Source organism: Semicossyphus pulcher, unplaced genomic scaffold (assembly GCF_022749685.1).
Source record: "Semicossyphus pulcher isolate SPU_LCO1_2020_fin unplaced genomic scaffold, fSemPul1.0.p SCAF_16, whole genome shotgun sequence".
NCBI classification, from domain to species: domain Eukaryota; kingdom Metazoa; phylum Chordata; class Actinopteri; order Labriformes; family Labridae; genus Semicossyphus; species Semicossyphus pulcher.
Window position 1 is genome coordinate 19,317,625 of NW_027211670.1, and position 14,197 is coordinate 19,331,821.

Consider the following 14,197-nt stretch of genomic DNA (forward strand, 5'->3'; position numbering starts at 1 on the left):
TAAAAACCACCACTTAAGCAGGTACAGGACAAAATCAGCAAAGAGAGAAGAGACAAACATCAGTAGTGATTGGAGCTCGGACGGGATCAGACCTCAAGCTTTACAATAAGTAAAAACATTGAACGTCAGAGGGAACAGCTTCATTTACACAAAGTATTTAAGTCGGAGCTGTGAACTTTGAAAGCATATAGTACTGTTAAAGTATTTAATTAGCTCTTAACTTGAACTGTTAAATGCATGACAAGGAGCAGAACAACATTTTGCCCCACACACATTTACAGGAACACAAACCTTTCAAAGAGCACAAAGAACCTAACTTAGCCGATAGATGATGCATGTAACTACAAAAACTACCCACAGCCGCGTCAGGAATGAGCCTTTATTGAAAAACTATACAGTATAAGAGCTTTAGTGTGCTTTCTACAGAAAATAAACATGAACGTGAGTCTGAAGTTTAAGCTGTTTTTGCAGGAGCACAGCGCGCGAGGATCTCTGAGATGTACGTGTTGTTTTTGCCGATGAGCTCCTGCTTCATCTTGCGGAGCGCCGCCTTCACCTCTTCTTCACTCATGGTGGCAACAGGAAGTGACTTCACCTTATCCAGGAAGTCCTGGATCAGGTTTTCACCCACCTGGAGGACAAGGAGTACGTCGTTAGAGAAAGGTTAGAAAGGTTAGCAGTGGTTAGTAGGGCTGGTGACCGTCATCACCCTGTCTTTTTTTAATATAGACCTACTGCTCGCCTACTTAATCCAAGGTTCAATAAATTAACAAACTCAAATAAAATGTGAAAACTTCATGAAAAAAAAGGTCCAATATTAACAGTTTCCCGTCACTCAAACGCCACACGTCACATTTAAAGGTCGCTGTGGCAGCACGGAGAAAACAGTAAGACCTGAATGATGTCAGGTGTCAAGTTTGCAGAACAAAAATCAGGAGAAGCAGCAGTGAGACACTTCTCTGTTGTTCCCAAGAGGTGAAAGAAAAAGTAAAATTGAACCTAATCCGAGAAAGACGGTAGATGAATCGGATGACGGAATCACAGCACGCGAGCATGACAGCTCAGGGTCTCAGTTCAGTACCGTCACAGCCCTAGTGGTTAGGGAAATATTTCTATCTGTAAAGATCTTGAAGGAGCGATTCTCCCCTGGAAAAAGCCACCTTCAGTCAAAGCTGGTGTTCTCTGTAATCGATAGAAGCAATAATATTTTAAATTGGCGCCATAGCTTTGGAGAAAGTTGTACAAACAGCTCGTGGTTTGCCAGGTCTACATTCCTACAACACCCAGCGTGCATTGCGCCCCTCCCTCTGAAAGGAACAGCCCAGCGAGAGACGCTGGAGTGAAATACAAGTTTCGCTGCAGGCAACGGCTCAGAGCGGTACAGAATCTGAAATATGACGAGAACATACCGGTGGATCGTCTCAAACATCTTCAGGTCTGCAGTCTACATTTCAAACCAGACGATTTTGAACGAGACATGACATCGGAGGCGGGCGTCCTAGATTGAGGAAGTGTAGTTTAGCGAGCTCCCTTTAAGTAGTGTCTTATTTCCTGGTTTTCCAGGGCCCATTGGAGAAGCGGATAGCGTCCTCCAGAGGCACAGACCCAAATTGCATTTTGTTCCTACCATAATGGCATTAGCTCCCCATGATAGCATGATAGGAGTTCTGGGGTTTTAAGAAAATCTTATTTCTATTAATTCCATGCAAATTCAAAAGATAATGATCTCGTTGTGATTTTTCCCCTCATCAGCAGAGAGCATGTAAGGATGGTTCTGTGTGACCATACATTTGAGTTGTGTGAAAACTGAGACCTACTTGTTTCTCTGTGCGTCGTCTCTTGGCCTCGGGCTCCTCGTCCTGCTCTGACTTCTCTCCAGCAGCTTCCTGGAACTCCTCCAGCTCCTCCGCCTTCTCCTTCGCCATAGCAACCACCGATGGGGGGAAGCAGGCCAGCTCGGCAACGTGGATACCGAAACTCTGATCGCACACACCTGGATGCAGAGTAAGGACAAAGGTCAGTCTGCAAACTTTATGGCAGACACTGAATCTTATAAATATATGTATAGTACTCTCATCAAACTGTGCTTTCCGTGTGCTGACCTGGTTTGACCCTGTACAGCATGGTGAGTGTGTTGTGGGTAGTCAGCGCTGTGACGTGCAGGTTCTGGACAGACTGCTGCTGCGCTGCGAGCGCCGTCAGCTCGTGGAAGTGAGTGGCAAACAGGCAGAAGCAGCCGATTTTGGAGGCGATGTGTTCGCTGATGGCCCAGGCCAGGCCGAAGCCGTCGTACGTGGACGTTCCTCTGCCGAGCTCGTCGATGATGATGAGGGAGTTCTCCGTGGCCGAGCTGGACGGACGGCAGAGACGATGAGAAACGGAACGTCTTTGTTCACGAAGCTGTTAAGAAGCGTGTGTCTGTTCTTACCGCAGAATGGCCGCCGTCTCCAGCATCTCAGACATAAAGGTGGACACTCCTTTCACCTGGCTGTCTCCCGCTCCCACACGGGCAAGGACGCTGTCAGTCACGCTAAGCTCCGCCTTCTCGCACGGCACAAAGCAGCCGATCTGAGCCATCAGAGCAATCACGCCCACCTGCCGGATAAATGTCGACTTGCCGCCCATATTTGGACCTACAGACAGGAAGTAGGCAAGTTGTTTTAGGGGTCTTACATGTGTTAATGAGGTGCTATATGTACCTACAGATCATCTCTTCACACCTGTTATGATGTAGAAGCTCTTCTCCCCCTGGACGAAGCTGATGTCGTTGGGTATGAAGGCCGTGTCTGCGTCCGTCTCCATGCAGGGATGCCTCGCCTGCTTCAGCTCCATGCGTCTGCAGCCGCCCTCCAGCAAGGTGGGTCGAACATACGGCACGGGGGCGGAGACGGACGCCACGGCGAAGCTCGCCACCGCGTCCAGCTGAGCTATCACGTCGCTCATCGTCTGCAGAGGATCCACGTAACCTGATCCCCACAGAGTTCAACATCACAGATGAATTATGAGAGAGGCAGGAGTGTGCAGCGTGAGCCGGCTGCAGAACAATTGACATTTGATCTAATAATGCCATCTGACCACAATCTTAAGACTTCGTTGTCTCTTATTCTGAAGTTCTAAGTATTGTACAGTTTTGTGAACTTTGAAAATGTGATTTAAACTAATTATTAAAGGTCACATCAGGCACATTTCATATAATTACAAGATAACTGCATCCATCAGTGAAATGGATGTCATGCTGATTGGACTTGGTGAACAGCATGTGATCACGTTCCTTACCTGAGGCGATGTTGATGATCTCTTTAACGATGGCGTTCTGCGCCTCCTCGTACTCCTCCCTGTTCTTCGTGTACTCCTCATTGAGGGAGCTCAGCTTGCTGCAGACATGTGAAACACAACAGACCGTCAGCTGACACAGAGTCATCCAAGGATCAGAGAAGATGCATGTTTCCCACACGTGTGGACAGTAGTGAGCGGCTCAGGTGGATTTGGTAAACAAACTTAGTGTTGTTTATTATTTTTCTATCCTGCTGAGAGAGCAACGTTATCTGAGATCGATTTACTAGTGCACAAAGTCCCCTCTGGTACCTGTTTGACAAGGGTCTACTTTTCTTTACAACATTCCTGCTTAAAGTAATAATCTCAAAGATCTTCATGTAAATAAATGTCTTTTAAGTCTATCTATCGCAGAATGAGGCAACAATAGCGATTGATCCGATGGCCCACTGATGAAAGCCTTTGCATTTGCAGTATTACAGACCGGGTGTTACAAGCGGCGCCCAGTTAGTGACGCGTTTTCCATCAGCCAGAGAGGGTAGGCGGAGCTAAGTGGCTCCTTTTCCGGTCTCTGCAAGTGTTGCGAGTAAACAGTAATCTACTGTGGCTGAACAAACAAACAAAAGATGGATGACTACAGATACAACTTCAACAATAAGTGAAAATCCAAAGAAATAGAAACAAACTCGACGCTCAGATGAAGCAAACAGTCTAAAAAGGAAAATCAAGAGTTACAACCGGAGCCAACCGTGGACGTCACACATGCAGCACTGTCTGGATATCTGGGAAATGTGCTCCCGCAATTACCGTTTATCAGCATAGGTGGCGCCAAAGAGAACGAAACTGTGATCTTTGAGATTACCACTTTAATGCAGGTTTACTTATGTAGTTGATTTGCTGAAGTTTTCTGTACCACGTTGGATTTTGTGCGACTTGATAAAAACAATTTACGGCTGATCATCTGTCAACCGAGCAGAAAGAGAAACAGAAAGAGGCGCGACTACACAAGCGGGGGGGACTCAGGTGTGTGACGCAGTGGGACCTACCTGTTAGTGAAGCGCACTCCGTTCTTCTGGACATCCAGCGTGGTGAACTTCTTGTTGTTCCTCAGAGCCTTCTCCTCCTTGCAGGTGACCCTCAGGTAAAAACCCAGCATGGCGTTTGACTCCAGCTTCACCGTCTTCCCGGCATCCAGACCTGAAGCACAGGGTTACTCATCACACACACAAACTTTGCCTTTAATTACATGCAAGGTCTGCGCACATATACACACTACTTCCCTGCTTCTTTCACACCTGTTTAAAACACTGTGGTGAAGTTAGTTTGAGGTTAGATATTCCACAGAGAGGAGTGCTGTCTATCCCAACCTGAAACCAACTTTACTACTTTATGTTGCAGCACCACTCGATGTTCTGTCACTGATTGATGCAGATTCAGAATCAAACATAAACTATTTGTACAGGACAGCTGAAGAGAGACAGGACATGTGGGGAGTAGAGAGTGGGGGATGACATGCAGCAAATGATCGGCAGAGCGGGAGTCGATCCTGCAATCAGAGCGTCAAGGAAAGGAAGATGGACGACACGACAGCTCCCTAAAAGTGAAGCCAAACCCTCTCTATCGCCCCCTGCTGACTGGCTGCAGTATAGGTCATAAAGCCCGCCTCCTCCATGTTAACAGATGGGACATGAGTCAAACTATAAAATCAAAATACACGGCAGATGAATGTTTCTCAAACATGGTTTCTGTCATTATAGTTAGTTCTTATCATGCTGATTTAAGTCCAAGTGTTTTTTATTTTTAATTAGTTATTTGATGCTGTCAAAAGGATGATTGACAGCTCTGCTGTTGAATGCGGCTCCTGCAGCCGATCTGTTCCGGATTAGCAGCGGGGAGGAGGAACGGTGAGAGGAGACGTAACAAAAACAATCACTACAGTCATTGAAGTTTACACATCTGTGATCATCTGCTTCAGACCAACACAAGAAGCTGTTCTGCTGTTAAACACGCCGGCGTGCGGGATCTTTGCGTTTTTTTCGGTAGATTAAGTGTGTGTTTTGGTTAGCGGAAGTGGCTACGGCTCTGGCTCCATCACAAGATGGCAGCGCCTGTCACGGGGGCTATTTTGGCATCAATTCAGTACAATGAGAGCAGATGGAGACGCATCGTCCATCTTTAGATACAGTCATTGGTCGAGGACTGTGGCCTCTGAACATGGGGCGCCTGCTCCAACTGAGCTGGACAAGCAGCCCATCAATGTTTTTGTAAATGTTATTTGACTTTTACTTTAATATTGTCAAGAGAAAAACAAAGATAAAATCATGTGGCAAATTTTCCAACATTTTCCACATATGGACTTTCAGTCTTGTCTTGTTAGTTAGAGGCATGTGGGTTAACAACATTCAAATACATATTTTTAGCAGCACATGAAGCTAAAAAATCGTTGTCAGGAGCAGGGATCCGTCTGAGACTCGAAGGTGATTGTGGTGTGTAATCACCCAGTTCTCTGGCTGCGCTGTTCAGCACGGCCTGCATGCTCTTCTCCAGCGTGTCCATCTTCTCTCTCAGCTCGCTCAACACGGGATCAAAGGACGCCTTCACCAGGAACTCATGGTGGTCAATCTGCAGGTAACAAACAGCATGCAAACAAAAGGAACTGAGAATAATGGTACGTATAATGCACTGTACATGTGCAGAGAAATGTTGAAAAACGGACCTGGTTCATGTCCAGCGTGGTTTCAATCATCTCCTGGTACTTAACAAAGTCAGACTGCAGGTCTCTGAGAGGAGAGAGGAACCCGGCCTCCAGCAGAACCTGGTAACTACCTACACACACACACAGATTAGAATAGGTAGCATGCATTAGAAACAGATTGTGCATCTTTTACAATCATATACAACACAGCAGTAAAAAGTCGATTTATTGCCCCTGCAAAGTCACAGGAATCGACCCCATCATGCATCTTTGGCTCAGGTGCAAAGAGTTGCTTGAATGACGATTACCTGAGTATCTCTCCAGGGCTGTGACGAGGGCGGGGATGTGGGTCACGGCCTGGTAGACGCGGTAGCAGTCCTGCAGCGTCGCAGTGTGACGGTGGAACTTCTTTGACAGACGGTGAAGGTCGGGGAACCTGCGCAGCAAGTCCTCCTGACAGGTCTGCCGGAGCTCCGAGTCGCACACGAAGCTCTCCACCAGGTCCAACCTGAACACACAAACACACAAACTTTCAACCTTTTGTCCTCAATCTTTATGATCCAAGTCGTATGTTTAAGTCCCGTTATTGTGTTACCTCTCTTCTATTTTGGTTTTGTCCATGAGAGGTTGTTTGATCCACTGGCTGACGAGCCGCTGACCCTGCGGCGTACGACACTTGTTCAACAGACCGGCCAATGAGTGAGCTCCACTGGTGTCGTCGGGTGATCCCTAAAGGACACAAGTAAGATTATCATATACAGCACACCTACAAAAGAACATGACAACCGTGTAACATGTGTCCGCTAAAGGAGACGATCAGTCCGACAAGAAATCTCAGAAAAAAGGTACCTTAAAACTCTTTTCTAAATACTATGGACAACCAGGGGAAACGGGAGCTGCTACGACCTGGTCCCCGTCACTGACCTGGAAGAGGTTCAGAGCCCTCACAGCAGCGTTGTCCAGCCTCATGTACTGACCCAGATCCAGAGAGGTCAGACCAAACGAGTTGAAGTTGGACTCGTCGGAGAGCAGCTCGAGGAAACGAACCACGGCGGCCAAGCACGACATCGCCACCTGTGAATGAAACCACACGCAGAAACATTATTCTTATACTGTACTTCATATCAAACCAGAGCTTTGTATTTTATATTGTAAGATGTAGTGAACAGAATTACAGAAAAACTACTGGCCTGATTTAAATGACACTAGCTGGAAGTGTGTAGCACGAACCAAGGAAGAAACCATGAAAAAAGATGACATATTTTGTACCGCTAAAAGCTCATTTGTAGGTGGAGTTGTTCACCTGTTTGTCGAGCTCAGGCAGCGTGTTGCTCGCCACCGTCTCTCCTTTCTTCGCCCTCAGCAGCCTGTTGAGATCCTGCACCATGTCCTTACTGCTGAACTCTGCTCTCTTCCTGTCAGAGACCAGCATGCCGCCTCGCTGTACCACCTACAGAAACACAATGATATATTACCTTTACATCATGTTCTCAACATTTAGTCTCAACATACCTCTGCCCACGTTGCATTTAAACTGAGAACAGCCCTGGGTCAATCATGCAAAGGCGGCATTGGAGAAGTTGTTACAGGAAGCAGGAAGACAAGAAATCTCATGTGAGTGCCACACTTCTTTCAGACGCAGCACAGACTTTTACTGTTATGATTCCGTGACCCCGCCCACCACGCACCTCCCGTAGTTTACTGCCGTCCGCGTTGCCTTCCCCCTGCGCCAACAGGCACTCTTTGGGGCTGATCTGGACGAGCAGGGACTCCAGGTTGGAGAAGATCTCGTTGTCGGGGAACTCGCACACGCCCATCGTCCTCTGGGCAGCGTCCACGTAGCCGACCCCGACCACGCGCTGTCCGTCTGCTACGGTAGCGAACCGCACGGCTACGACTCCTGCACATCCCTCCGCTCCGGCTCCACCGCCGAACAGAATCTCCTCGAACTGGGTCAAATTTCCTGGAGAGGCCTGAGAGAGAGAAGGAAGAGGGTGAGATGGAGGCACTAACTGATATTATTGTTTGGCCACTAGGGGGCCATGGAACAGGTAGGTGCAGATTTCAGCTCCTTAAATTTGAAGCTCTGATGCTCTTCTTTGTCATATCTGATAGTAAAGTTAATATCTTTTGGTTTTTAACTGTACAACCGATTAAAAAAATGCTATTCTAAAATTTCAGACTGGATCGTTCACTATTTTCTGACATTTAACAGCCACAATGTTTGATGAATTTATTCAGAAAATAAGGCCCTGATTAGTCAGAAATTAAAATAGTTAGTTTCAGCCCGGTTTACATGTATGAGGAGTTTACCTCTGATTAAATGCACTGCAGTGTAACACAGGTCAGTGTGCTAATCAATCTCAGTATAAAGACCTTACAGTCTCTTAGATTAGCTTTCAATTAATTAAAGTAAAACTGAGACAATCCTGTTTGGAACCAAGAGGAAGATGTCAAGGACACATTGTATCTCTGACACCAGCCATTAAAACTGGAGTTATCCAACATAAAAGGGACTTTAGGAGGTCAGATCATATGGGATTCATTTCCTGCCTTAATTAGAGAGCATGGTCTTTCAATTTAAGAGCACAAGTTATTGATTTCACTATCAGATTTTGTGATGCTTTCCCTCAACAGCGTGCAATCGCACTCAAACATCTGCAGCTTGAAGATTTGCTCTGCTTTTAGCTCAACCTGTGAAGATGTAAAGAAAGCAAAAACGTGTAATAAAGCTGTGGAGGGCGAGAGTGGATGAAGTCTGTTAAATAGTTACAGCCCATACGGGTTTAAATTTAAAGCAATGTTAGTTGGGAGAGCGTTATTGCACAAATAATCTCAGAGGAGATGCATTATGAGTGCACAGCTACAGCCGGAGCGCAAGAAGAACGGCTGAAACTCAGGAGATCTGTGCAGGCATCAATAGATCTGAGTGCAAGCAGAGCAAATCCAGGTGCAAACTGTTTGTATGCAAAGCAGTGGTTTTGAGGGAAAGCATGAAAGAATCGATGTGTGAAATGAGCAGATAAAAAAAAAAATTCCCCATAGTCAAAGCTTCATTTTCAAAAAAAATTACCAATTTCTTGTGGTAGATATTATTTTTGCACAATAAATTCAAGACGATTTACGCAGAAATTCCAGTATTAGCTTATAAATAATAATGTGTGTAAAGTCTCCAAGCATTACCGCAATGTCTCAGAAACAAAACTACCTTAACTATAACAAAAATCGCTACAAATAAAACATTACTTTCGGTGGCAGGTGAGTGAAAATATGTAAGACTTTAAAGTTATAAAGCGTTTAGTAGTCAGCTAAAAGACTTTCTCAGAACTGCAGAGAGTCCCGTTTTCAATATCATGTCACATGTCTGTGTAATAACAGCCAGTGTCTATATTAGATTATTATTATTTGGGCATTTTTATTAGTAGTTCAACAGATGGGAAACTCGGGTTATGTGGTATGTTAGTGCTCTTACAGACAGTAAAGAATAGACTACAAAGGGTAGGGTACTGATTAAGGCAAGATACACAAAACAGCACAGGAAATGTACAAGATCCACATGTTTCTTAAAGGAGTATAGACACATTTACAGTAGGACAACAACATAGCAGCAGATCTGTATATAAACAAAAACCACAGTCACTCCTCTTTGATCATCACAATACCTTGAACTCGATCCTCCAGTCGTGCTCCTTGCTGCTCTTGCTGTGGTTCTTGTACACTTCCACTCTGTACTGTCTCACCAGCAGCAGATCTTTCACAAAGGCCTCAAAGTTCAGCTTGCTCAGGACCACACTCTCCAGCTTGCGACTCCCTGCAGACGAACATGCTCACATTAATACCAGAAACAGCCTAGATGTAGCACTACAGCTAATGGATGCATTTGTAGCTAGCCTAGCTTAGCTAATCCTTTTGGTGCACGCATCAACATCAGGCAACTACATTAGCTTGAGAAATGACCTGCAGCCAGTAACACTGTTAGCTAGGAGAGGCTAATTCCTTTACCTGAGCCCAAATATTTAATGACCCCGTTCGTCTTGAAAACCTCCTTCGCAGCGAATATGGCGTCTTTTCCGTGCACGGTGTAGTAGTCGTTGCGGTCAAATACTCGGAAAGTAGTGTCCGGCTTCTCCGGCATGGAGAAAATGAAGTTAAGAAAGCCATGCTCAGCTGCACTGTCCATGGACAAGTTCTGCTTCGGCTGCACCGCCATGCTGGAATCTCCCGCCACCGCTGGGAAGAAACCGGAAACTACGTCATTCTTTCGAGCTTCTTCTTTTTCTTCTTGTCGGTGGCAAATAACGGTATACCGCATTAAGGACTCGACTTCTGATGATAGTGATATATTAATAATTCTGGTTAAATATGACACAAATCCATGCAAATTAAGTTGAGATAAAAAACATGTAAATAATGTGTTATGTAAAGAATAAAGTGGACCAAGCCTGCTCGCTGAAACACAGTTCAAACAATCAGTTATCATATAATTTACAGTTTGAATGTGTGAACTGAAAGAACCCAAAAGAGACAAGGATCAGAGGACGGTATTTCAGTTTAAACTTTATCTTCACACTAATTCATGAGCTGTAAAATGTCCATGTTCACACACCTCATGCAGCGGGGCAGCAGCTCTAAGCCTGCACAGAGGTCACAGAGGTCAAAGCTTTTTTGTGTCATGAGTCTAGCAGCACCACTGTCTTTGTTTAGTGACAGAGATCTCAAAGAAGCAAATCATGTAGACACATTTTACTAAGGGTTGAGATGCTAATTAAATATCTTAAAGTGTAAAAACCTTGTCGAAATGCAAGTATGTGGTCAGAATTGAACATTTTTTGCACCCTTTATATTTAAATAACCAGTCTTAGCTCAAATACAGAAAGAATGTCTCCACTTTTAAGTCTTAACTAGATGATTTGCTCCATCCTGTCCCGCATTATAATAACTTTTTATCCATGATAACAGCTTTATTGTTGTTAAACAGTCTGGTTGTATGGCGGTCCGCACTGAAATAGCTCAACATCGATTGGACAGATTGCCGTACATTTTAGTAAATAGATTCATTGTCCCGAGAGGATGAAACTTAATGACTTTGGTGGTCCACTGACTTTTTTCTGATGCCACCAGCAGGTTGAGTTTTGAGGCTCAGTGTGAAAAAGCTAAACAACTATATTGTTTGTTTGTCTTTTTTATACCAGGTCAAAAGAAAAAGTTTTTCTTGAATCATTTACTTATTTGCATCTATGAGAGCAAGTGATAACAAGGGTTTCAAAGACCCAACAAAAGTATATTAGAGAAATGACCCTGCAAACTAAAACTGCGACACCATCATCACACACACAAATCACGGCCCAAATACCACGTAGTTAACCTGTAACATAAAGTAACAAAGGGGAAACTACCACTGCAAATCTCTTACTTTATCTGTAATGATAAGGAACAATAAAAGAGGGATGCTCACCTGGTAGAGAGCGTAAAACTGAGTCCTCACAGCAGCCAGGTTCTAATGTAACCCCCTCCCCTCTCTCTCCCCCATCTTTGCAGGCCTTCTTGTGCTTCTCCTTGCATTTTTTAAAAAGGAACAACAGGAGGACAGTTTGTCTTGATTTTACGTACGTCAAAACCTAGAAAATACATTTTTCTCCTTGATTAATTGGAGGGTCTATGCAGCCAATTTGACCAGTTCAAAGATATTGAGGGAATCATTTTGTCATATGACTCTCATTAACCTACAATACATTTGTCAGAAGATTCCCAGTCTTGTTTGACCCTCTGTAAGTTGTGAGATAAAATCCCATTATTTGTGACGTGACGCAGAGCCCCGTCTCTTCCTGAAAAGAGTTGATTGTAACACATAACAAACCCCTCATGTATTTCACAGCTCGTTCTCCAGTACCTGTATCGGTTGGAACATACTGTACTGGAACAATGTTAGTACCAGAGAGTACACAGTATCTCTGTATTTACTCTGGATGTTGTGGGTTGTAATTTAAGGATTACTATGTCAGTTAAAGTAAAGGCACAATGTCTGATTTATTTGGGGTTTTTTTTTACAAAAATATCAACTTTAATGACTCATTGATCAGATTTGGTAGCTCAAAAAAACACTATTTAACAGTAAAAAAAAGTCTCGGATTAAGTCTTAATAAAGCACCTCTTATCTAACACATAATGCATGGATCTCAAGGACCTTAGATGTACTAAAAAATCAACAGCTTTATTGATATTGCAAAAATAAAAAGGGGCTAGCTGCAGCCCTAATATGCTAACATCCAATGTCCAAAACACCTGCACAGCTGTTACTTCTCTTTAACCCTACATTTTGCTTTTCCTATATTGCCTTGGGCTTTTAAAAGAATTGCTTTTTTTTTTGCACAGTTGTAAAGTTGAATTTATGAAACAACAACACGACAATATAGGCACAACTGCACAAAAGTGTGTCCACGTGAAGCCACGAGGCTGCAGATCCGTGTATGAGAGGCATCTGTCTGCTTTTTCAATCAATCAATCACATTTTATTTGTACAGCGCCAAATCATAACCAGAGTTATCTCGAGACATGTATTCATTAAGACTATTTTGCCAGAGTAAACGAGACTCTTCTGTTTTGGTGGATCGCCACATTCTTTCAAATTTACGCGACATTTGCTTCAAGTTACGAGTTTCTGAGTCATACCATGGAGCTAGCCTCTGTCGTCTGATAATCTTCTTTTTTAAGGGGGCAATCGATTCTAGAGTACTTCTCAGCAAACCTGCAGTACTATCAACAAACTGATCGAGCTGAGAGGGACTAACATTAGCATAAGAGCTTTCTGTAGTAAACAGATGTGGTAAAGAATTAAAAGCAGCTGGAATTGTTTCCTTAAATTAAGCTACAGTCCTATCAGACAAACATCTTGTGAGTACATTTTTGTTAACTGGAGAGTAGTCGGTTAATAGGACATCGAATGTTACTAAATAGTGATCTGATAAAAGAGGATTTTGTGGGAAGACAATTAAGTTTTCGGTTTCAAGGCTATAAGCTAGAACAAGGTCGAGGGTGTGGTTAAAGCGGTGAGTAGGCTGGTTTACACTTTGAGTGAAACCAATAGAGTCCAAAAGGGACATAAATGCCATGCTAAGACTATCATTATCAACATCTACATGAATATTGAAGTCCCCTACAATAATTATTTTATCTGAACTCAGGACTAAATCTGATAAAAACTCTGAGAATTCAGTTAGAAAATCAGAGTATGCGCCAGGAGGGCGGTATACTATCACAAATAAAACAGGCTGTAAAGTTTTCCAAGCTGGGTGTGAAAAACTCAGAACAAGGCTTTCAAAAGAGCAGAAACTAAGTTTTGGTCGAGGGTTGATTAGAAGACTAGAACTGAAGATAGCTGCCACTCCACCACCTCGACCAGTGTCTCGAGGAATATGAGTATTAAGATGACTGTGAGGAGTGGATTCATTTAAGCTGACATATTCTTCCTGACGCAGCCAAGTCTCAGTTAAAGAGAGTAAATCAATATGATAATCTGATATCAGATCGTTCACTAATAGAGCTTTAGATGACAGGGATCTGATATTTAACAGACCACATAGGCATAACTTCGGTTGTTGTTTTAATTTTTATTAAATTTTTTTGATTTACTCCTTTTTTATTTAAGTTTGAATTAACTGTAATAACAGGCCTGGGTTGGGGGGCAGACACAGTCTCTATAACATTAACATTGAGGCTGGGAAACTGCTCACAGGGAAGCTCAGAGGAGTGTGTAGGACTACAGCTCTGCCTCCTGGTCTCAACTCTGGTTAGTTAGGTTTTACGACTAACAAACTTAGCCATATTACGAGACAGAAGAGCTGCACCATCCAAAGTGGGATGAATGCCGTCTCTTCCGATCAGACCAGGCTCTCCCCAGAATGTCTGCCAGTTATCTATGAAGCCCATCGTTTGCATTTTTGTGATGCTGTCTAATCTAAACGGTGATGCGGAAAATTCAGATGCATGATCGGCCACTTGATGTGAAGGCAGGGGGGGGAGGTGGTCCTTGATGACATTTAACCCAGCTGACGAAACTAAATGCTTGACGTAGGCAGCCCCTTGACAAATGGGAAACTGATGCGCACGCGGTAGCGGGTTCAGGCTTTATAAACGCGCCGGGCACAAGAGCAGCCCACCAAACCTGCCGGTTATCTCAACTTCAGGACTCAGCTCTTCCTCTCCTCTTCCAGGTTCAACAAACGCTCCGAC

At 44.0% G+C, this 14,197-nt stretch overlaps 1 protein-coding gene across 1 annotated transcript; it reads right to left on the reverse strand.

Moving 5' to 3' along the window:
* Nucleotides 1-44: 44 nt before the first annotated feature.
* On the reverse strand, nucleotides 45-10,184 carry msh2 (mutS homolog 2 (E. coli)). The gene is made up of 16 exons (XM_069664123.1): nucleotides 9,971-10,184; nucleotides 9,631-9,779; nucleotides 7,657-7,941; nucleotides 7,272-7,418; nucleotides 6,893-7,042; nucleotides 6,564-6,697; nucleotides 6,277-6,476; nucleotides 5,990-6,099; nucleotides 5,772-5,895; nucleotides 4,320-4,470; nucleotides 3,277-3,374; nucleotides 2,721-2,966; nucleotides 2,429-2,633; nucleotides 2,103-2,350; nucleotides 1,818-1,993; nucleotides 45-631 (listed from the first exon to the last, which is right to left on the reverse strand). The coding sequence occupies exons 1-16, from the start codon at nucleotides 10,176-10,178 to the stop codon at nucleotides 455-457; spliced, it is 2,808 nt and encodes a 935-aa protein (XP_069520224.1). The 5' UTR covers nucleotides 10,179-10,184; the 3' UTR covers nucleotides 45-454.
* Nucleotides 10,185-14,197: the final 4,013 nt, after the last annotated feature.

Excerpts from the sequence above, each read along its gene's own strand:
- msh2 (XM_069664123.1), bottom strand. The coding sequence starts at position 10,178 with ATGGCGGTGCAGCCGAAGCAGAACTTGTCCATGGACAGTGCAGCTGAG. Across the intron at positions 6,698-6,892 it reads GGGCTCTGAACCTCTTCCAG|GGATCACCCGACGACACCAG; the intron begins GTCAGTGACGGG and ends TGTGTCCTTTAG. Across the intron at positions 3,375-4,319 it reads GGAGTGCGCTTCACTAACAG|CAAGCTGAGCTCCCTCAATG; the intron begins GTAGGTCCCACT and ends ACATGTCTGCAG.